The sequence below is a fragment of the Emydura macquarii genome, unplaced genomic scaffold (assembly GCF_026122565.2).
Source record: "Emydura macquarii macquarii isolate MOO-44397 ecotype Brisbane River unplaced genomic scaffold, CSIRO-AGI_Emac_v2 contig_2457, whole genome shotgun sequence".
Taxonomy (NCBI): domain Eukaryota; kingdom Metazoa; phylum Chordata; order Testudines; family Chelidae; genus Emydura; species Emydura macquarii.
In genome coordinates, this window is record NW_027132594.1 from 180,260 (window position 1) to 205,505 (window position 25,246).

At 40.5% G+C, this 25,246-nt stretch overlaps 1 protein-coding gene across 1 annotated transcript in view; it reads right to left on the bottom strand.

Annotated features, from left to right (window-relative positions):
- LTBP1 (latent transforming growth factor beta binding protein 1) overlaps nucleotides 1-25,246 on the bottom strand; it is a gene marked incomplete at its 3' end in the record, with an annotated part of 277,622 nt that overhangs the window by 172,169 nt on the left and 80,207 nt on the right. The window contains exons 3-4 of the mRNA XM_067562644.1: nucleotides 21,224-21,399; nucleotides 2,269-2,436 (exon numbers count right to left, since the gene is read on the bottom strand). Of these exons, the coding sequence (XP_067418745.1) occupies nucleotides 2,269-2,436; nucleotides 21,224-21,399 (344 nt within the window). The remainder of the gene's footprint in view (nucleotides 1-2,268; nucleotides 2,437-21,223; nucleotides 21,400-25,246) is intronic.

Below are 25,246 nucleotides of genomic sequence, written 5' to 3' on the forward strand. Positions count from 1 at the left end.
TAAGCAATATCAGAACAGGGTCTTTTCAGCCAAGATCACAAATAAAATATACTAAAAATTGTAAAAACAGGAGATCTCACAAGGCTCAGATTATCACTAGTTTTTATGTTAGGAGAACGTCTTGATCAGGACAGGCCTAAATTAATATGAGACACCTGCCAATTCTCAGAACTGGGACCTTTGTACGACATAGAACATCATTAATACAAGTACTTTAAGCCCTGAATCAGTTAAGGGATCCCTGAAAATTAGGGACCACTGAAGTAACCGGATCTTCAGATGCATTGGTTCAGCCCTGGTCTTGTTTGTAAGAAATATTCTAAATTCACAGGCTATTTATATTTGTAACTGGAGAGCCTTAAAAACATTGTTTAGATCCTAGTCTTCTTAATTTTTGTGACGATAACTATCTTGAGAGCAACTGTGCGTGCTTTTGGTTTGTTTTTAACAAACACTATAACATTGTATGAAACAGTGAAATGCATTATGATAAATACAACTAAATTAATAAATATCTATACATGCTCAATCACTTATTAATATGCATTTCCAAACACAACGCTCCCTTTCCTTACCACTGAATATCATTATATTTTGCATTTGCGGAGTATGTTTAACAAGGCACTGTACATGCTGAATCAAAAAATATCTGGCCTGAGGCCAGAAAGGAAGGTGTGTTACATGTTTTAACAGGTTGGTTTCCACTCTCTCTCAAAGTTTTCAAATATTTGTGAAGAGATCAGATTACAGTACAGCTTTACACAGCAAATAAATTAGGTAAATGCCCATCCTCAATGTCTCATCCTTTCTATCAAAAATAAAGTCAAATAAGGAAAAATACCTTTCAGGCAGTTAGTCAAAACAAAAAATAAGCTTGCTTAGCTGTGGTAATAGCTAAGAATTAATAAAAACCCACATTAACAGTAAATGTGAATTAAAAGTATTTAATTTAGCATACATTAGTAAAATCCTTTTTTTAAAAATGCTTCAGAATAGCCACACATCACAACATCAAGACTGTATTCCTCTTTTTACAAAGCTGGTTTTTACAGCTAAAGAAAATGTAGGTTATACTAAGGTGCGTGTTATACCAATGGGCATTGTCAAGGAGTTTGCATTCACAGCACAGTAATCTAGTAACAGCCTTAGAGTGACTGCTCTGTACTTTGTATCTTCTGTCTGGATGTGAGAGAAGAATTTGGATTCTCCCTCTCTCCCCCCAGAGACTGAAATACAGTGAACTTTTAAAATGGTAGCATTGGGTAGCATCAATGCTGCCTGACATTCTGTTTATACTAGCAAGAGACTAAAATTATAATGTGCATATCTATGATTCCTTGAGTGCACATTGGCAAAATAATTGACAAAAAAGGTGTGGAGGTAAAATACTATGGTATTTTCATAGCAAAAAGCCCACTCCCAACAGCAGCAAGAAAATGTTTTTGTGAAATAAAGAATTTAAACTCCACATGCCATACCCATCTAGATTTCTCTTAATTTACAGAAAAAATATATTTGCACAAGAGGTGCATCATTATATCATATAGTGCAGTTAAACTATTTAAAACCATTATCCCACAAATGATTCAGGATTTGTTTCACCATAAATTATCAGTTTTAGGTTACAGACTGTAGATACTCATTCAACAAGAATGGAAGCATTAATAGTGACATGACTGCTTCCAAAAGAAAAATTAGAATATATCAGAATTTTTAATTATATTTCTAAAATATCAATCTCCTGTTAAAATATTTGATACATAATAAATCTGCTTTCTTCACAGCACAGAAAGGGCAAGCGTTGTAAGCTGGCAGCTCATATGAATGCAGAGTAAAGCAACTCTCAGACAGTGCTTTTCTGGATAGTTTTACTAAGTCAAACTAGATTTCACCTTCCTTTACTACAGTTTACATAAATAGAGGGAACACAAACTTTTCTTGGTATTTGACAAATCTTTCAGAATGTATCAATCCAAGCTTTGAGTTATGGGTTTCTCAGCAAAAGCAATATAGTACAGTACACATTGCAGTCCTACAACTGAAACTTCAGAATATAAATGCAGTTATATTCTCTTTAGAACATCAAGGAAACCATCAAGAACATTTCAGAAGGAAACCAAAAAGCTTGTTTGACATACAATTGCTTTTACGTAAGCACAGCCTCTCCACACAAAGAGTAACAGAGGCACAACTGGTACTAATCACTAAAAATCTTCTTCTCTCTGTTAGTCAAGAGAGTTAAAGCAAGTAAGGTTTGAGGGTACTTACCTACTCGGAAATTAGTGGCTGTCAGGGTGTCAGCAGCATGACCATTCTCACTAATGAGTGTGGTGGTATTTCCCTTCTCACAGTTGTTCTGACAGTTGCCCTTGGTGCAAGTCACTTTACAGATGCTGGGTGTAAAGACCACCTTGATGCGGCCAGTATGATTTCCCACTGCGAGTAGAGGCAAAGAAAAGAAGAAAAACAAACAGATCACTTTGGTATCCATTGATTTCCTTCAAACGATAAAAAGGAAAAAAGGGACAGGTCTATAGGAGGAGGCAGCCTGCAGTGCTCTCTCTCTCATCGATCTCCAGTGATGTCTCTGAAACAGGAGTAGGAAGCTTAGCAAACAGAACTCCGGGATGCACTCCAAAACCACATTTAAAGTCAAGTCACTGGAGTAGGATTAGTAATCACAATGCTGCACTTTATTCACAGTCAGACAAAGAGCAATACCAAGGGCATGACAGCTTAAATAGCCAACTCTGACAAGCAGATGTAATGTAAAGAGGCTGGCTGTGCACCTAGGGGTGAATAAACTCTTGTGTCCTCCTGCATACTTTTCCTGTTTCTGCACTTATTAAGTCACTATTTGTAGCTCAACCCCTGGAAATGTTTTAGGCATGCGGCATGTCTGAAAACATCTGTCTCAAATCTCCTGGCACCCCAGCCTGAAGTGATCAAACCCTGTGACGCAGCTGCCTGGACCCATTTTTTTCACAGTTTCTTGGCACTATTACTCAACATGGATTTACATATTTATAGATTGAGTTTTGCAGTCATCTGTTGATACTTAAACAAAGGTGAAGCAGGGGAAAGGCCTAATAAGTATCAATAGTTTACAATATTACTTTAGAACTCTTATAAACAGTATAGGAGAAAATTGGCTGTTTTTTCTTTTTGTTTATTTAATATGGAAGTGTGCTTTTTTTTTGTAAAGAAGGTAACAAAGATTAACCGTATACTTATTTTAGTTTAAAAATCCTCAGGCCAAATTCATCCCTTATGTAAATCATTTAACTTAAGTAGGTTTTATATTATGGATGTATTTGGCCCCTCACCTGGATGGTGAAGCCAAAAGCTAAAGAAACAAACAAAAAGGAGAAAAAAAAAGTGATAGAATTTTGAAATTATTTCCGAATAAAAATCTTTTTTGTTGTTTTATTTTTAGTTATTTCTATTTTCTAAAGTACGTGTAAATATATTAGGATACATTTGTGAAAACTGTCCATGACAAATCTTACATTTAAAAAACAATTTAGCTCTACAAAATGAGAGAGAGAGAGAGAGAGAAAGAGAGAGAACATCTCTTTTCTTTTACTGCCACAACAGCAAAAGCGATCAGATTACCCACGAGTTGTCCAATCTAGTTTATGAAATACCCTCTAGGTAATTTTTTTTTTTATAAAGTTCAGGAAGATGAAGAAAATCTTCCCACTTCAAAAGAATATAAATTTATTTGGTTTCTGGTTCTTTGTAAAATAAATAAATTAAAACAATTGTGCCAACTGTTTTGACTGCAACAAGGGGCATTAATTTAGTTGACCAGCAGCTGCATTACAGATGCTTCCACCTTACCCTAAACAATATCTAAAAAACAAGCACAGGCTAGAGATACATAGAAACAAAGCATTTAGTCAATAGTATAATTTCATTTAGCTTCATTAACTTAAAGGCACTTTGGATTTTTCAGAAGCCAAGCCACTGTTTATAATAACTACTAATACACCTTTCCTGACAGACAGAAATTACATGGCTTGTGAATTGTGAAGACTGCCAAAAGACAAATTTAAAAACTCCTAAGACAGTTTTACAAGAAATATTAGTGTTTTATTTGGAAGGTTTCTTTAAAAAATAAGTAATTTCCCAGAAAAAAAACCAAAACATTTTCTATTTTATATTTAAAGACATTTTTGTAACATTTTTCCTTTATGAAGTGATCTAATTAAAAAAATCATGCTCAGTTGAGTATCAAAAGTAGGTCCTGCCTACACTGTAAAAACTACCGTACTGGGAGACTCACAACACTGTCCCAATGCAGTTAAAATACAATTGGGCTTTGCCAGTGTAGATGAAACTAAACCATGTATTCCAGAATTACTGTAAAGTCCTGAGCAGTAGCACAAGTTGGGAGCAAAGTTAAAATACAATCTGAACAACAAAATAATTGTTACTGCACAGCTAATAATAAAGTGAAAACTTCTGTTGCAAGAATGTGTTGGGGGGACTGGTGGACCTGACTCTTAGGATTAGACCCAATGTTCAGTTAGCTCTCATTTCTGACTAGGATTGTAAATTTGCAGTCTGCTGCTCATGTGTGTGTCTCAGAGAGAGAGAGAGGAGGGATTTTGGCAAGTAAGTTTAGGTGCCTAAATATGAATGTAGGAGTCTAGCACTAGATAACCAGGTTTTAAAATGTTGGCCAATGTCTATAAGAATGAAGTCTCCCTGAAATCTTTACAGGTGACCTTCCAGGTGAGTATGGCATTCAGACAGCCATGCAATTAAAGACAGTGGATGTAACGTGCTAAACGGTGATTTGAATACTTGTACAATCTTTTTGATAGATCACCAATTCACTTTTTCAGGGAATCCCTGGAACTAGCATTCTTCTTTTCCCTGCCTGGCTGGCAAGTACCCTTAGCTCCCACTCCTCAGGCAGACACATGTAAGGAGTGTGCTCAGTGCACACTCAATACACTTATTTGGCTGGGAAGAAGAGGACCACAGCAACAAAAGACAAGAGACAACACCTCCCTGACCTTTCTTTATACTGATGAACCTTACTTTCCCTGCATATCCTCAGGTTCAGATACAATAATCATGAGCATGATATATGTGCCTAAATAGAAAGAAAAAAAAGAGAGAGAGAGAGAGAGAGACCAGAAACTCTTATTCTGAAAGAAAGCATTTGGCAGAAACTCTGCCAGGTGAGCTCAGAGTTTTCTGCATCCTCTTCCCTTCTTCTGTGGGTTTTTCACAGAAGGATATGACTTAGTTCCCTCTGAGAAACAGTATCCTCCAATGCTTTCTTTGTAGATTTGGCAGAGCTGACATTAAAAATAACAATTATTTCAAGTTTGACAAAGCACAGAACAGCTATGGGCCTTGACCCCTTTCTCAAATTTGGCTAACCTATATTGTGGGAGGACAATGTAATTTAAGGTCGCACACACACTATATTTAATCTTTACCTAATGAACCTCAGAAGATAATGCCATTGTTCTATGGACAAGAACAAAACTGGAGCTTCTACTTTTTCAAACAAATTTATGATAATTTACGGTCATGATACCAGCACCATACCTCAGCTCGTATTCCTTACTTAGAGACAGAAGTATGCTGTAAGCACCTCATGATCCATTTCCAAGAAAGAGATGGAAATTGAAAACCTTGCTGTACAACAATTGGTTCTCCACTTGAGATTCTCGTAATGATAAAATATAAAAATGAGGGCGAAATAGGACAAACAAATGAGCCTAAACAAGGAAGAAAAGGGGCTTCAGGAGCAGAGAATAGAGACACAGCATCATCTGCAAAGCTATTGAGAAAATTAACAGTTGAACTAGACAGGATTTAAAAGTCTTGATTTCCTCAAGCGAGGAGAGGCAAATGTAAACTAGGTCTTCAGTCATTGGCACAAATATAGAGAGATGGGGGCCAATTGTCCCCCCCACCAGCCTTTAGGATTACCTGTGGTACCTTTTTAAGGGTATGTACACACTGACGGCGGTACATTCACCGACATCAGATCGATCTATCCGGATCAGTTGAGCAGCAGTGAAGACCCACTCAATCAATCTGGAAGTCGATTCAATTAAACCACCTCCTCAAAAGGCGTAGTGCTGCGTCGATGGGAACACATTTCCCGTCAGCGCAGCATAGTGGAGATGACAGGCAGAAGAGGATTTGGTAAAGTTGACATGAGTTATGCAAGCTACATCAACTGCTGACAAATTTCCCGTTAAGTGTGTACTAAGCCTAAGTGTATTATGCACAGAGGCTGCACCAGGTATAAGCAGTTGCCTAGCGCAGCAGATCCGTGGTAAATTGGGGTGTGATCTACCCTGGATTAGCCTGCCACAGCACGGACTCACTGTCCTCATACATGCTGACACATGTTAACAGTTCCTTTATTGCACTTAGATCTATCTAATCCTTTCTGAAACAGGACTAGATCAAAGTCTAGATCAAAGTGCAATAACATGTGCAGAGACCTTGGCACAGACCATGCAGCTGGAGGGCCTGGCCCGGCAGGGGCAGCCTGGGGGAGCCTGCAGCCTGGCCCAGTCCCCTAGGTGAGGATCAGGAGCCACCTGGGGCAGGTGGCCACCAGGTAAGTGGCACCTTCTGCTCCTTGCAGTAGTCTTCCTGCCCCCTTTGTGCCTCATGTTCTACCCCCACCCCATCTCCCCTGCTCTCCTGGTTAAGGAGTTAAGGAGTGAAGCAGTTGGCAGGGTCTAAGACCAGATGGTCCAGACAGCTGCTTTGGCCATACCTGGCACAGGGTTATAAAAGGTAAAGGAATCCCTTGGGTTAACCTCTTAGGTCACTTTGTCTATAATGCTAATCTGTCCAGAATCTCTTTCTCCACAAATTACTGTAAAACATTTTTTTGCTTTTATGAATATGTGGATTTTTTTCATTTTTATGTACTTGAACTACACACATCCTTCTGTTATCTTCACCATTAGGTTTCCTAACATGATGACATTCAATAGTTTAAGTGGACCTCAGAATATTGGTGCATGACCCTACTTTAGGAAAGTAAGTGAGAGTTGTGCTATTGATGTCAGTGGGAGCAGGAACAGGCTCTTGTTATGAGGAAAACTGTACTGTTCCATCCCATATGTGAAGTTGAGTGAAGAGGGGGAAGGAGCAAATTATCCACATATTTAATACAAAATCATATGCACCTATATACATTTTGAGGACAGAAAAAGGAAGTCTCCATTCACAACTTTTGTTCCTTTATTACATTATAGTACTAAATCTTTGTGATTTGGAAGGTACCTTTAAATAACCAGTCATTCCATTGGACGACAGACATGATGATGGAGAAGCTGAAGGCAACTTCAAACAGTCTTAACAAGGAAAATGTCTGTGCAAAACACAGTAGATAAAGGTGAAAGAATTTGGAGACCTCAAGAATGCAACTCTATCTTTTCTCTCTTTCCTTCTTGTTAAAAGTACTCCCTCAAACTATAAATTCTTTTTTGAACTCTTTAGTTGACCAATTTTTTTTTAACTGCTGACAAAAATATTTAGAAGGAAATTACTTATTTCCTAAAGCAGGTCTCTCCCAGTTATTTTACCACCCCACCTGGTTTAACTCTTCCCAACAGATTTGTTTTTTCAGCCAAAAGGAAAGCTGATATTGTATAAAAATCTACCATGGAAGTAAAAAGGTTGTAGTTTTTTTGTTTTGTTTTGTTTTTTTGTTTTTTTTTGGGGGGGGGGGGGGAGGAAGGGAAGGGTTGGTTTAATAATGACCTATTTAACCTTTAACAATATATAGGGAAGTTATCTCTTAGCACCACTGAGTCATGAACAACAACAAACCATCCTGATCATCAACAAATCAACAAATTTTCCCAGAGTTAGAGCAATTTAAGCCACGACTTTAAAACCCCCCAGAAGATTTTGCCCAGTTCCTCTGTCAGTCAGGGTGCAAAAGATCAGTTTACAGCAGAAGCAAAGGAATTGAGAAAAAAAAAAACGTTTCAATTTGATGCCCAAATGAGGAAGCAAAGAGTTTAGGACTAGATAATACATAGCCAAGCATAAGGGCTCCTTGAATCTGCAAGTGTGCAAGGTGAGAGTACACCAGAGGGTTCAGGGAATGCTTACTCTGAGCTATGCATTATCTAGTCCTAAACTCTAGAAGGTTCAGTTTATTCTCACAGCTGTGCAATCCCACTCTGCACATCAATGCAGGAGAGTAGAGCCTCCCCGTTCCTTTTGGGGTGCCAGGCACCCATGGGGAAACAGGAACGGAGCAGTATCAGCACACTTCTGAGCACAAAGACTGAAATTCTGCTTGGCCCTTATGTGTTCCAAGCATGGAAAGAAAATCTGCTCCACTCAAATCTCACCTGTATAAAGACCAGTCATAGACCTTAGTCTTTTTAATAACCATGAGTGCAGAGCAAAGACTAGAACATTCATGGATTCCAAAAGATTTTCCACAGTTGCACACTAATTTTTCTTTAACAGCACTGACATAGGATACCTATTGACAAAGAAGATAAAATGTCTTCACTCTTTTCAGATAGTCAGTTCGACTGCATTTGCCAACCCCACATCCAATTCTCTTTCCACTAGCTCAGTAGGAATGTTTCCAGGAAGCTGTGAGGGTGTGGGGAGGAACTAGGCATGCCACTGAAACTAGACATAAAACCATACAGTTTTATTTTATCCAAGATCTAGTGGCCTTATACTGGTATTATATAAAAAATACCTACTGGTTTACTATATTATGTAAAATGTGTGTGTACATAGATCATATACACAAATATCATGAACAAGAGGGAATTAGGGTTTGGGAAGCTATACCTTAATTAATAGTGGCCAAACCTCTACAGATACATTGTTGCTATCAACTAATGGTTGCCTTTTTTCTACCATTTTATTAAATACTGCCCCTCAATTATTTTTGCCACCATTTTATCATCTCACTGTTGTCTTCTTCATTAAGTACTGCCAGAACTTTTGATATTTTTGCTGCTATCTAAAGGCCCAGTTCTATCACCCTTACTCAAGCTTACGGAACTACTCACAGACCAAGGTACTATCTGATGCAAGGGTAAAAGAATTGAGGCCTTAATAGCTTCCTTCTCAGTACCATTCTTAATTTAATTGCTGCCATTATTCCCTGTGCTCCTGTATTTCTCCAATATTTGCTCATAGTCACCGTTATGACAACTCAGGCTACCTCCACATATAACTTCTTCCATCTCTAGTCATGCCTCCTTTACGCATCTCCATTAACCTCCACCATTTCCTCACTCGATTCTTCTCTCCACCATCTCCACCTCTTTACTGCTCCCTCCATTATTCTGTTCTCACAAGCTCTACTGCCTTCTTTATTTAAATCTCCCTAGCTCCACATATTGTCCTTCTTTTCACTCTCACAGGTTCTCTTCTCAGCTCCACTTCTCCCACTGGCTATGCTGTGGACCAAGGCTACAAGCAGAGAACAGGCAGGCAGGATGCTAAAGGCTGCAGGTGTTCCTATCGGGGGAGCCCATTCTCTCCTGAGCAAGCCAATCCAGCATCCTTCTGAGAGTGTGATAGAATGGTTGGCCCTCTCTCTTTCCTAGAGTTTGGCCATAATTTGGACTGCATTTTTTCCCTCCAGTCTGAAGCAAAGCTCCCAGGCTTCTTGCTTCTGCCCTTGCTCTTTTCTTTCTTTTTATTTATTTATTTATTGGTCTCCCCTTCTTGCTTAGTGTCCCTGCAATATAAAAGAAAGAGAGAGGACAGAGTTGAGGTGGAGGTTCTGTACTTCTGAGGTGGAGAGAAAAAGATCCTTGGAAAGAGGGTCTCTTCAGACCCTCATAATCAAAGCTGGCGATTCACAACTTCTTGATTCCAATTGGGTAACTCGGGTAATTGTCCCTCATCCCACTGCGATAGGATGGAAGGAGAGAGAGACATACAACAACCAACTTGTGTTGATTACATTGAACAAGCAATCTTACACGTGGCAATATGTCTGGCCCGTTTATTAAAAAAAGCCTTCACTTCAGTTCTCTTAGTTAATATTGACTTAAGATAAAGTAGAAAGTATACAACATATCTTGGTTAAATAATTCACTGTACCAAAAGTTGTTCTGTCCAAGTAATATTTTTTCATTAACCCAACCAGATTCTGAAAAAGTTTCTGCATTCCCCCACATTAAAAGTTTGACCCTACCCTTCTCTCCTACACAGCCCTGGGCATCGCTCAGTATACCACAAAAGTAGCTACTGCACATGCAGGCACAAGAAATTGGTTCTGCAAGAAATTCATAACTATATTATATGCCCCTGCATCAGAGGTCTTTTGTGGATAAAGCATTCCCTTTCTCTGAGACTGACACCACTTTTTTGTCTGAGTCAGAGGAGTGCACGATAATTGTAACTGATTTTGTTCATCTGCGTAAGTGTGTAGCATATGAATGATCAAGCATGGTTTAGGAAACTGGGGTCTCTGTCAAAAGGTTTATGAATCACCTTTCTTCTTCCTTGTATATTTTATTACCATCAAGAGTCTCTGTGCAAGATCCTCAGACAGAGGATTTTGGATTATGGCCATTTTTCCATGTTTAAAACAATGTAAAAACATGCCTAATAGCAGTGTGAGCAATACTGTTATTGTTTCCTGGCAACCAGCTTCAGGGCATTCCAGCAAAAAAAGAATGGCCCAAATAAATGAATAGAAGCAATAATATCGTTTGAGGTGCCTAACAGACTGGTTTCAATTCCGCTTTGACTTGTCTATCTTATTTTTTAAAAATCAAGTGATACCATAACTCCTCAAGTTAATGTTTGTAGGGGACCCAAATCAGTAAATCCACACTTGGAACCAGATACTCCTTTCAGAGCCACAGGAGAGAAACCAGCATTATTTATTGGTCATCTCAGAAGCAGAGTGGCATTGATGCTTTTTACCCAATATTTTAAATAGGGATTTTATTGAGGGCCAGAATATAAACATGTAAAGATGCAAACATATCAAGAATGTGTGTTCAGTTGTTGAACTCAACAACTTTCCACACAGACTCACAATGCAACAGGATTCAGGTGGTCCAAGGAGGGATGAAAGCAGATTATTAAAGTCATGGTCTTTATGTTTTTGTGTAAGGCCCTGATCCAAAATCCACTGAATTAATAGGAGTCTTTCCACTGACTTCAACAGACTTTAAATTAGACCTTTATTAGATGACTAACATAAGAGTGATCATTTGGAGTATAGAGATGCCAACAAGCCTAAGATATGACTGAACCGGTACCAACTTTCTCACATCCTTCAGGTTGCAGCAGTGCCCATGATCAGTAGCAGAATAAAGAGAAGTAGTAAATATGATTTCTGACTTTATTTTCATACATATCCATATCGTGCATCAATACAGGCAACACTGTTACCATGCCACTAAGAACTGTAGTGTCCATTTCAGAATTCCTCTCTGTTTTTAAAGTCATTTAGAAATCCACAAGACAAAAGATTTGTTACAACTATTCCATATTTGATGATCATCATTTAGAAAGGCCTGAGTTAATTTTCAGTTGATTTTCAGAGGTCTACTACAATTGAGTTGGGTTGCATATGTTGAAGCAGGAAGTCTGCCTCTTTGGGAAGGATGTAGTATTTTTTGTCAGCTCTCTTGCCAGTTGGTGTGATGGAGGCTGGTGTCTGCCAGATGACTTTAGCAGGATCTAGATTCGCCTCATTATTTGGGAGGGCAATTCTAGGCGAGGAGGTAGCGAGCAGAACATCCACCAGCTTGTGATGTGTATCTGTCACTTCCTGTAGGGGAATCTGCAGCTCATCTGCCACCCTCTTAGTAAGGTCTTGGAAGTTCTTGAAATCATCAGCTAGTGATGGAGGGGGAGACATTACAGCCTCATCTGCTGAAGACGAGAAGATTGCTGGAGGTGTTGCTTCCCCTTTGAGCCTTTTCTCCGGTTCCTCAAGAGTTTCCTCCTCTTCTGGTTTAGGGGTTCTGGACAGTGATACTATAGGGGACCATCTGGCAGACTCTCTCTGAGAGACACTAGTCGCCCATGAAGTATGGGATCTGTATATCACCAAGGATCCCAATACAGCCATTGGGGCGGGGAAGTCATGGTTGATGGGGTCCCAAGAGGGCCCGTACCACAATCGTGAATTGGCTCAATAGAAATGAGGAGGACCCTTATATTGTGATGGTGGGCCATGATGAGAAGCCAAGGAAATGACATCTTCCTGGTCACTGTCAGACTCATCACTGGGTAAGGGTGGCACTGACCAGTACCAGTGCCTCAGTACTCAGTAATGGGGATTGCGGTTCTTCCCCAACCATCAGGTCTCTAGGGTACCGGAACTCTTGCGGAACTGGCGGCTCACTTGGCACCATGGAGGTGTGTCCATGGTACGTTGTCAGTACCAATTGTTGCGAAGGCGCAGAGTGTTCCCTACATGGGAGCTTTGTTGCACACGGTACCGAAGGTTTTCTCAGTGTCTCTTCTTTAGAGGCAGTCTGATATTTGTCTTTGTTCTTAGGAGCCTGAGCCCTAGGAAGTGCAGCAAACCTCATCGCAGAGGCACCCTGATGCATTTTGATACCACACTTCGGAGCTGCCCTGATGCCACCGGTACCGAGGTGGCTTCACTGGGGAACCCTTCTGGCTGGCCAACCACTCAGTTTGGGGACTTGGAGTCCTTTTTCTCAAGTCTTTATGGAGGGAATCTGCTGGTCTTTTCTGCAACTCTAGCCACTTTGAAGTTGAAGCTTTGGGGATGATCTGGGATCAGCACCGGAGTCCCCTGGAGGCTGAAGTGCCTTCTCCATAAGAAGTTTTATCTTCAGTTCCTGGTTCTTGCAAGACCTCAGCTTTAGCTGGTGGCAGAAGGAGCACTTCTGAGGGATATGGGACTCTCCCAGGCACCGGACACAGTGAACATGTCTATCTGTTACAGGAATCGACTCCTTTGAGGAGAGGCGCCTCTTGAAGCTGGGGGAGCCAGGCATGTCCCTGAGAGAGGCTATTACCCTCTAGCAGTGAGGAATACCTTAGAAAGTTCTTCTTTCCGCCTCCTCCTCTTTTTTTTTTTTTTTCTTGAACTGAAAGAACTTAGAGAATCTTTTAAGGGTTGGGGGAGGGAAGGGGGGGAATCTCACCCACACAGGACAGGAAACAAACTAAAGTTCTTTTTCTTTTCTTTATTTATTTTATCCCAACAGGGTAAAAAGGAAACACTAACTATTAAGGAGAACAAAGAAACAAAAATAACTACTACTTATTCCGATGACGCAGATAAGGAAGGGATAACTGCTCGCTCCGTCGGAGGCCTAAGGTGGTCGAGAAGTAACCAGGAGGGGTTACCCCCCTGCAGTGCTAGATAACCTTGAGGCAGACCACAAGTGAGGGAGAGCGCATGTGTGGCTCAGATAATTCACCTTAAAAAAATGCTTTGTTCCATCCTGCTGTCTGTTCGTTTGCTTAGTTACTGCATGGTCAAGTTGATGTTGCCCTAGCCTGGCCCAAAATCTTTAAGGAGAATTTTCTTTAGTAAAGACAGCAAGATGTTCCCTTAAGTGTATTTTTGGTGGAAAGTCTCACTGAAGGAGCATGGTGTCATGCTCTCGTTAAGCCAAGCAAATGGAAGAATTATTTTGCTATGTATGCAATGTTGTTTTAAAGTGAAACATCAAAAGAGAAGGAACAAGAGATTTTCCCAAAGGTCAACACACACTGAAGAGCTAAAGTAGAACTGCACTATAAAGTTTCCGCACACACACATTTTTCAGATGTTACATGTAATATCTGTGAAAGTCTTTTTTCACTATTAGAACACTGTATGTACCCACAGCTGTTTTCTGACACTTAGTGACAGGGAAATGATGTTATTAGGATGTGTCATGAAGTGGAGACACAATGGTCCCATTTCACAAAAATAGTGTAAAATGGAATTTCAAAGTAGCACCTTCTCTCCATCCCCAAAATCAACCTATGAAGTCTTCAGTAAAACAGCATGGGCAAATATACCATAAGGCCTGAGGCTTAAAAAAGAACTTCTCCAAATTAAAATTTCATAGACATAAAATCTATTGTTATGGCAAAATTTTAACTAAAAGTTTTCTACACTTAACAGAATTCCAAGTCTTGCTATATTTTTTCTCACAATACTCAATGGTCCATATATATTTAAAAAACACAATGCATAGTACCATAAACACTGAACAATTATGTGCACCAATAATTAATAAAGAATTGTTTTATGTTTTTCACATTATTTCAAGGTAAATGCAGAAACAATGTTAAAGAGTCAAATTTTGCCTTCAGAAGAATGTGCAACTTCTATACAAAGTTATAGGAGCTATCTATGCATATTTTAGGGATGAATATATAATGAAGTCAAATTGTGTTTTGAACCACTGATTGTATGATATAAGGATAATGCAAAGGCCTGTCTAAATTCCGGTTATATACTTATATTCTGACTACCTAAAATCTATTGTTTTGCAGTACTGGTCAAAAGTTTCCACCTGCTATGCCAGAAGTAGTTGCATTTTAAGGGCACCATGTAATAGCATGGTGCTTAGATAGTGATTGGCATGAAAATAGATTAGATAAGCAAGATGGGGATCCCTGACAACATATAGTTTGCAATTTTAATGAAGGCACAAATAAGTGACATTAGGAATGATAATCAGGATGTGAAGATAAGCTCTTAAAAGTTATGATAGGACTCAGTGAATAAGACAGCTATTCCATATTTATTTTTATTCTCATTGTTCATTGTGCAGTCCCAAGCCTTGGTTACTTTACATACTTTACATTCTGTACTAAATAAGGATTTTTTTAAATTTCTTCTTGGATTTTTCTATTGTGCTCATCATCACATCTCAGTGCCTTAAACAAACAAATGAATTTATTTTCAAAAGACCCCTTTTAAATAGGCAAGTATTAGTATCCCTATTTTACACATGAGCAACAGTAACACACAAAGATTAAGGCCAAAATCTGCAAAAGGATCCACTAACTTTGTAAGCCACAATAACTGGATGCCTAGTTTGAGAGCGAAGGACTGATATTTGGGAGATGCTGACCATCCTCCTTGATTTCAGTTGGAAAGGTGGGTCCTCAACACTTCAGAGGATCAGCCCCAAGAGGTCTCAAATCGGGACTCAGATAACGGGTCACACAATTAAAGGCCATTCCTGGAAAGAGGAGGTTACTTACCTGTAACTGGAGGTTCTTCGAGATGTGTGATCCCTATCTGTATTCCACATATGGGCATGTATGTACGCCATGTGCCTGAGTCCAGAAGTATTTCTTAGTAATGTCCGTTGACCTGCACATGTGTCGTGCATCTCCTCGTGCTCTCAGCTGAGGGAATAAGAGGTAGTGCGGGTCAGCACCTCTCCAGTTTCCCTCTTTCCATTATGGAATCCAATCTGAAGCAGAGGGGAGGTAGTGGAATACAGATAGAGACCACACATCGCGAAGAACCTCCAGTGACAGGTAAGTAACCTCCTCTTTTTCTTCAAGTGATGGTCCTTATGTGTGCTCCACACATGGATGACTCACAAACACTGATCAGCACAGAGGCGGGTGCGAGGATGCCAAAGGAAGTGCGGTCTGCAGTACAGCCTGGTCCATTAGCTGCGTCTGTAGCTGCTGCTTGTGTGATGGCATAGTGTGTCATGAACATGTGGACACATCACCATGTCGCTGCTTACAGATGTCCTCCTAGAACATGCCCGCCAGTGAGGCCAAGGTGGCAGCCTGTGTCTGCGTAGAGTGTGCCGTGACTCTGTCAGGCGGGGGGGAGGGGGGGGAGGAGGAGGAGGGATCGTTTGTAGCCTTTGCAGATGCACCTCGAGACTCATTTGGAGATTTGTTGGGACGATAGGGCTTGACCCTTTGACCATACAGCAATGGCCACAAATAGTTTCAGCCATTTGTGAAATGGTCAAGTCTCATGGAGATAGAATGCCGATGCGCGGCAGACTTCAAGGGAGTGCAAGGTCCTGTCAGTGGAGGTGGTGTGTGGCTTGGGGTGGAAAACCGGCAGGTGGACGGATTGATTGAGGTGGAACTCAGACACCACTTATGACTACAACAAAAATTTCTTTCAAAAGGACACCTTGTCCTTGTAGAATATTGGGGTGGGAGGGTCCACCATCGTGGCTGTGTGTCCATTTTCATCGAGAGGTGGGAGAGGAGAAAGTTGCCATTGATTCGAAGGGTGGGTTCGTGAGGGTGGAGAGAATGAGATTAAGGTCCCATGGCAGTGTGGGCTTCAGCACTGGTGGTAAGGTGTTCAGTAAACCTTTCATGAAGCGGACAGTGATGCCGTACGTAAACAGAAAGGCACCATCCATGGGTGAGAGAGGGGTGCTAAGTGCTGCCAGATGCACTCAAATAGAAATGAGTGCCAGGCCTGACGTCTTGAGGGCAACGAGGTAGTTGAAGACCGCGGGAATAGACACTGTACTCAGTGGATGGTGGTGGTGGTGATGGCGGGCCCACACTAGGAAGTGTCTCCATTTAGCTCGGTAGCAGGCTCTGGTAGATTCTCTCCTGCCTTGGGTGAAGATTTGTCAAACTGAGGCAGAGCATGCAGGGTCTATCCTCAATGCTCATCCAAATGCCAGGCTGTGAGGTGAAGAGGGCCTGGATTGTGATGTCGGAGTCTCCACCGATCTGGCATGAGCAGATTCAGGAGTGTGCGGAGGCAGAGTGGTGTGCAGGCAGAGAGTCTGAGGAGGTCCGTGAAATAGAACTGCTGGAGCCAGAAAGATGCTATGAGTATGATGGTGGCTCTGCCCTGGCAAATCTTGCATAGCACTTTTGGCAGCAGTGGGAATGGGGAAAAGGCATAGCAGAGGCCGGCTGCCCAGGAGAGGAGGAGAGGATCGTCCTGAGAGCTCTCCTCTAGAACTCCTCTGGATCAATAGAGGGACAGCTTTTGGTTCCTGTGAGTAACAAAGAGGTCCCATGGGGTGGGACTTCACGAAGAGGCCCAGGAGCATGGCTTCGTGTAGCTCCCACTTGAGGTCAAAGTAGAGAGTTCTGCGGAGTGCGTCAGCCAGCGAATTCTGCGTATCCAGTAGGTACATGACCTGAAGCATCACATGGTTCCAGATGCACCAGTTCCAAAGCCTGACAGACTCACAGCAGAGGGAGGGAGACCTGGCACAGCCCTGCTTGTTGATGTTAATGGTGCAAATGTGTAAATGGTGCAAATGGTATGTCCAGTAAGTAATTATAACAATAATTCTTCTGAAAGTAATGCTAGGAGCAGAGTACGTTTTGTTCTGGAGTTACTTCATTATCATTTAATATATTCATGGATTTAAAAGACAGCACAGAGTCCCTCTAATCTATACTTCTGTAGCATTTAATTTAGGGAACCCATCATTCCAGCACTAATATTTATAGAACTCAAGTTCAACTCACGCTGGCTAGTGTATTTTTATTTAATAGCTGTTTTAAAAGAGTCTAGTTCAAAGGAAAATGTTTGCAATAAGAGCTATCTGAATTTCTACACGTATTATTTGCTTGCTGGTTTATAGACCATCAGGTTAAATGGGGAATTTCACAGGTGAGTTTTCTAAGTTGGTGCTAGTGTTACCATTGGAATAGCTGAGAATTTTTTATCCCTGGGTATTTTAATGTTCAGGCAAATGACAGATCATCTGTGACAATATATGCAGTTTCCTGGAAGCAGTGTGCTCTCTGGGTATTACCTATCAGCTTGAGGCGAGCTCCCATAAGGCAGGCCACATGCATATCTTCCCTTGTGGATCTGATCTAAATATTTTTGGTGTACAGTTCACCCATGTTGGGTGGGCTAGCCATGTGACCCATCCATTTCAGCTTGGAAGCTATTTCCCCCCATTAAGTATATCAAAACCCATGTTGATCTATTTCTATCTAGCCTCCGAGACAGATAAAATCCAGTAGGTTCCTACAGTTTCCTTATTGGTGCTAAATCATATTTGCACCCTCTTTCCAGCTAGGATGTCAATCAGCTATATCCATCTGTTTGAGGAGGTTCTAAATTCCCTGATTCTCATTGTGCCCTATTTGCTTCTTGTGTCTGGAGACACCCATGGCTTAATCTGCAACAATTCACGTATCTAACTAATTAAGTAGAGAGAAGAGAGTAAGGGAGCTGCTTTACAGTATGATCACTTCAAACTAAGGCTATGTCTACACGGCAAAGTCACCATCATCAGATCAACTTATCTGGATTGACTGAGTAGTCAGTGAAGACCCGCTGAATCGATCCAGAAGTCGACGTACTAAAACCACCTCCTCAAGTGGCGTAGCGCTGCGTTGACGGGGCACAGTGCAGTGAAGACAGCGCGCAGAAGAGAAGCACAGAAGTCAATGGGAGTTACGCAAGTTCTTTGCGTACTTTGCGTTAACTCCGGTCGACTGCCGCTGAATCACAGAGGTAAGTGTAGACGAAGCCCAAAATATTCTAATTAGGTCTTTCTTGTTTAAGTATATATAATTACTTCAAAAATATGTGAAAAAGCATTATTTAGGTTGTAAAGTCAAGCATTTTAAAGTAAGGAAACGCCAGATTTATGGTTGCCTGAGAAACTTTAATTCCGCCCTCTTGTGTACCTATCCTGTGCTCTGAATAAGGAAGTGGTCCTGCAGAAAAAATAGTATGTGATCATGTAATTAAAGATTGCACTATAACACATACATATGAAGGGGGCAAATTAAGGTTATGTGGGCAACCTTAAATCTGGCATTTCCTACTTTTGAGTCCTTGATTTTTCAACATAAATAATGTTCTTTTAACACAGGGTTTTTAAATGTGGTTTTCTAGGTTTTCTGCTATGTGCAACTGTAACAACTGTAACAACCATTCCATCACACATCAACAGTAAGGTTTGAACCATGAACTTTTAGCATATAGTGCTACCATTTGAGCTATAGGACTAAATGCACTGGTTGACAGCAGGAGAAGGGTTTTATCTCAGAGAAGGGATAGAGCACTGCTTGGTCCAGATCCTAGGTCCTGGAGGTGATCAGTTAGAGGGGAACGGAGTATTTCACGTCTCACAAAAGTTTAACATATAAGCAGCATAATCTTGAGAGCTTATTGAATTTTCTAGGTACTTTGGCATGGCATTCATATAACCCTCCAGCAAAATTTAGAGGGTTTTTTAAAAAAGTTTTAGCATGGTTCCAACCATATCAAGAACCACTAAAAAGTCACCTGTTTCTTTTTTTGTACTCTGTAGTAAATCTAGAACATTGCAGGCTCTGGAAACGGGAAGATAAACCAAACACTTCCAACTCAGAGATATTAAGGGACAATGTTCCACCAAAAAATGCTCATAAATTTTTGTGAAAAATTATTCAATATGGCTCATTTTACATCTATGTGTATCTTAACCATTTTATTAATCTGGCCCAACGGTCAAAACATCCAACAATGCCCCCTCTACACTCACTTTTTTAAGGAAGCTGGAGCCCTAAGGAACTGTCGGCAAACCTGGGGGAGATGTCACAGGTGCTATGCTTGCCCAAACAACCCATACTGCCTTCCCCTAACTACTCCTAGTAGTATTGGTCTGACAGACCAGAAGTCCCTGTCAATGAATTTCAGGTTTACCAACAGCGACAACTACCTCAGGAACAGAGCTGGTAGTTCTGCTCCTTCTACACCCTCAGGCTCTATATCAACCCCTCTCCTCACCCTCTCCCAATGTAACAAGGGCTAAAGGGAGATTTATCTTCAAAGGTATATCTAATACTGTAATAATTTAGGACTTGTAAAATATTATACCAACTTAACCTCATATGCTAACCGTGGTGGAATGGAACTATCTAAGGAGTTAATAGAAATCTATATAGGAATATGACACTAAGACAATTAAGTCTTTCTTGTATATAAGGATAAGGGAGATTTTCCTTACTTTTACCTAAGGGTCTATTAGCTGGCTATGTGGCACACCTTTGGCTTTAACTAATGCAAACTGATGCAATTCTAGCTTCTGAAGATGTAAAGGCTAAAATATGTCACAAAAGAAAATAAATGTTTAAAAATTGGATAATCTCAAACAAGCACTTTTATACCAGACAAAATGCAAGTAAAACCAACTGTTATTTTCTCTAAATCTGTGCTGAAAGGTGTAAAGGGGAAATAAGATTCTGAGCAAAAAAAATTGTGTCTGAAATGGAATCTAAAATAAACTTCCACATGAAATAAAATGTTTGGCTTCTCTCATTATTCTTTGATTTGACAATTATCAAAATGTTACATGGTTTGGAAACTTCTGGTGATAATAATATAGAATAACAATGTAAGATTTCAAAAAAGAAACAGACACTTAAATTTCATGGAATTATTTGATGAAAATTACATGGTACAAGTGGATGGAGCAAGTATGGTTATAGTGGTGGATGCAATTCAGCCAGAATTTCAAACTATTCCTGGGTGAACCTGTAACCTGTCAGTAGAATTTATCAAGATGAAAAGTAGACCTGCCTTGTGGTGTCAACTCTAACTTGGAAAGAAAGAGGTACACCACACAAGGAGGAGTTTAGGCAGAAGAAGTTTGTTGGGAATAGAAGATAAGCACCTCATCTTCTCAAGTTGATTGTATGACCTTTTAACTCACTGAACATTTTTTCAGATCAAGCCAGCAGACACTTTGTGATGCCTAACTCATAATTCATCACATTCTCCACCCTTTAAGACAGAGCTTGTCCTTGAGCTCCCCACATGACGGGACACAAGCCAAGGCAACAAGTTGGGCACCTATACAACCATTTTTTACAAATACAAACTAGAAACTCTCCTTAATGTGCAAAAGTACATAAACACATAATAAATTAAACATAAAGAAAGCCACTGATGAGAATGCAATCCTGAGCTCAGCTTCTGAAGAAGTGTGTTCTGGATATAAGGTTGGAGGAAGGGATCCTGTCAATTTATATTGGCTACACTCTCTATTATATCTAAATCTAGCAGACTTCACAGAGCATTTTTTAATCTGAAAAGAGCATTACATAATTCCAAAGGTGAGTCAAGTTCAATTTTTTTAAATTCAGGAAAATTCTGAACAGCAAGCCATGCTTCATGTTGAATGTTTTGCTTGTATGAAAATTATCTTTTTTTAATTATTATTTTGAAATATCTGTTTTGACATTTTAGGGCCATCCAGATATACAAAATATTTCCAAGATTTGAAACTATGTTTTCTTTATGCTATTTGCTTACAGTTTTACTCACAATGAAAAGGTGATGCAAGTTGATCCTGGCTCATTCTTAAAGGCATTGAACCCTCAGCATATTGTTCTCCTGAAATCACTTTCTTTGCTGGATAATATTTGGGTTTCATCACATATTCTTGTGTCTGGCCCTGATGAAGATTCATCATCAAAGTCTGAGATGAAAGGGGTATCATTCTGTTTAAGAGAAACAAAGAGGAGAAAGAGAAATGGGTTATAAATTAACCATGAAAGCAAACATTTGAAAAAATATCTAGAGAGCAAGAGAGAAAAAACTATCGATAATGCATCTGTACTTATTTTGAGGTTTCAAAATAAAGTTTGGGGAACTTTAAAAGACTTGGGCTCTGAAATATAGCACCTGAGTTTCAATTCATTCTACCTCGTCATGCCTCTAGCATTCTCCTGGTCTTGTCAGTCCACAGCGCATCACACAAAAGGGATCCATTAAGCTTGTACAGACTGTCTTATGATATTCCTATTAAGTACTGACATCATTTAACAGATTACTAAAAAATAAAAATAGGTGAGGGGAATCTTCCCTTAGAATCTCAAGTCAGAACTCAATTTTGTTAGAACATAGGATTTACATATTGGCTCAGACAACTAGCAATGCATCTAGGCCATTCTCTTGTTTCCTACAATGGCTGCTACCCAATACTTCAGCTGAAGATACAAGAAAGCCTGTAGTAAACATAATGGAAAAGCTTGTTCATTAGGGAAGTTTCTTCCTTGGTCAGTTAGTGGCTGGCTTATGAGCTAAAGCATAAAAGGTTTACAATCACTTATACATTTTTATCCTCTTTAATTGGCCTCTCTACTTAAACCAGGTCTAAATTTGGCTGAGAGTGACTAGTCCAGCGGCAAAATGACAGAATTTTAAAAGAAATGTATTCAGTGAGCCCACCTTTTTAAGATGGAGTAACAGTGAAAACCTTCACCAATTAAGTGTGTTTTAAAGGAGCTATTTTATTATAATTATTGTTACCCCTTTCTGACTCGAGCAGCTAAGTCAAAGTTCAGGGCCCTAGGGATGTCTCAGCTGGGAGCAGAAATCGATGAAGGCTGGAATATTCTTTGCTGCAATCTTATTTCTCTGCAAGAAATGTACGAAGACCGGCTTCTCTGAAGGCAGAAGGAACCAAAAAAACCCAGCTTCGCTTCATTGCTTATAGCCCCAAGCCACTTTCGCCAGCATCAGACCCAGAACCTTCCTCTAGGCTTCACTAGGGTCACACTGTGCTTACAGGCTGCTTATTGGCTTTCTTCCTGCCTCTAAGATCTGGTCTATACTAGAGAGTTTTGTCAAAAAAAGTCACCTTTTGTCGACAAATCAATCCAGGTGTACACACTGCAATGACTGTTTTGTCGACAAAATAAAACCACATCGACAAGAGGTGTAGAGCTTTTTGCGACAAACTTTTAGCAACAAAGTGTCACTGTAGACACTGCTGTATATTTTCGTCATGGTAAATGGCCTCCGGAAATGACCCATAATGCCAATCCTGACCATTCTGGACATCTGTCTGCTCTTTGCTGCTCTGCAGCCCTTCACCCCTCCCCCTTTACAGACATGGGAAGTTTTAAATTTTTATTCCACTTCCTGCTTAGTCAGCGTGGAGAGCTTGCATCTCCTCTTCCCAACTGACCATGCCAGTTCCATGCAGCAAATGCTCTCCCGCTTGGAGCACACGAGGGCTGCTGGACCTGATCAGCATTTGGGGAGAGTCTGCCATGCACTCCCAGCTCCACTCTAGCCAAAGGAACTTTGATACCTATGGCCAGATTTCTTGTGCCATGGCGAAGAAGGGCTATGAGCGAGACACGGTGCAGTGCTGAGCTAAAATCAAGGGGCAGTAAAAGGCGAGGAACTGTTGAAAAAATGGCGCAAGTCGCTGCCAGCAACACAATGAATGACAGTCCGGAAACGCAATGCACCATGGGACACTGAGCCAGCACTCATGCTGCTCTGCGCTCCTCTCCCCTATCCCAGAATTGCTAGCAACAGAAGCTGTCGAGTTGCACTGTGGAATAGCTGCCCATGATGCACTGCTCTCACTGTCGATACTACAACGTCAAGTGTGGACGTGTTTTTGCAACAAAATGAGTGCTGTGTGGATGAGTACAAGCACTATAATTATAGTGCTTTTTATCACTGAAAAACTACTGTCGACAAAACTATCTAGTGTAGACAAGGCCTGAGTCTCTCTATTTTTTGTCTGTTCTGCCTTCCCTCACCTACACATCACATACAATAATCAGCAAAACCTTGCCACCCATTCAGTCAGAAACTCCTGGGTGAGTTCACAATCCCTTACATTGAAGGAGGGGGGCTTGTGATTAACTTATCCTGCCAGTTATGTTAATTGAAGGGAGAGTTTCCACCCAATCTTGAAGAGGTTTGAAATCCAGGCAATCACCAGTACTTCTCAGCATAACATTATTAATTACTTGCATTTCTGTAGAGCCGTGCAGCTCTAGTAACAGAACCAGACCCCACCCCTTTGTGCTAGGCACTGTAGAAACACAGACCACAAACACATATTTTAAAAAAGAAGAGGGTGGACATGGAGTAGGGTATTAATTCCAAGCCTAAGCGATAGTAACTGATGTTGCTAGAAGTTTCTAACAATCCAGTAAGTGTAAAATGCATCTGTGCCCCAACACTCACGTCACTCCCACCCTCTTCACCTATCATACTCTTCTCGCTACCTCTGCTTCTCTAGCCTCTCCCTTTCAGAACTCTCATCCATCCCATCTTCTTGTTCCCTCTGAAACACTTGCTCCAACTCCAAAAAGATCACTGCTATCAATTACCTTTATATCTCCCATTCCTGATAACTGCTGGCACTTACTAAAACCTAAATTTCCCTCCTCCCAAGACTACCTTTCCATCTGTTCTCTCATAAAGCGGCATCTCTTTCTCATATCCTTCCCATCCTGAATTATCCACAAAGGAACATGGTGGGAGCATAGGACTTTTCCTCTCCTATCCTTGCTGCTTATAGGTTCTCCTTCTTATCGCTCATTCCCCTCCACTGAACTTTTCCTTCTCCTCACCAGTTCACGTAGATGTCATAAGAACATAAGAATGACCCTACTGGGTCAGACCAATGGTCCATCTATCCCAGCATCCTGTTTTCCAATAGTGGCCAATGCCAGGTGCTTCAGAGAGAATGAATAGAATAGGTAATTATCATGTGATCCATCCTGTTGCCCATTCCCAGCCTCTGGCAAACAGCAATCCCTGCCTATCCTGGCTAATAGCCATTGATAGACCTTTCTTTTTTGAACCCCACTATAGTATTGGCCTTCTGGTGAGGAGTCCCACAGGTTGACTATGTGTTGTGTGAAGAAATACTTCCTTTTGTTCATTTTAAATCTGCTGCCTATTAATTTCATTGGGTGACTCCTAGTTCTTGTGTTACGAGAAGGAATAAATAACACTTCCTTATTTACTTTCTCCACACCAGTCATGTTTTTATATAGAACTCTATCATATACCCCCTTAGTAGTCTCTTCTTCAAACGAAGAAGTTCCAGTCTTACTAATCTCTCCTCATATGGAAGCTTTTCGATACCCATAATCATTTTAGTTTCCCTTTTCCAATTCCAATATAACTTTTTTGAGATGGGGTGACTAGATCTGCACTCAGTATTCAAGTTGTGGGCGAACCATGGATTTTTGAAGCAGCAATATAATATTTTCTGTCTTATTATCTATCCCTTTCCTAATGATTCCCAACATTCTGGTAGCTTTTTTCACTGCCGCCACACATTGAATGGATGTTTTCAGAGAACTATCCACAATGATTCCAAGATCTCTTTCTTGAGTGGTAACAGCTAACTTAGACCCCATCATTTTATATGTATAATTAGGATTATGTTTTCCAATGTACATTACTTTGCATTTATCACCATTGAATTTCATCTGCCATTTTGTTGCCCAGTCACCCAATTTTGTGAGATCTCTTTGTAACTTTTCGCAGTCTGCTTTGGACGTAACTATCTTGAATAGTTTTGTA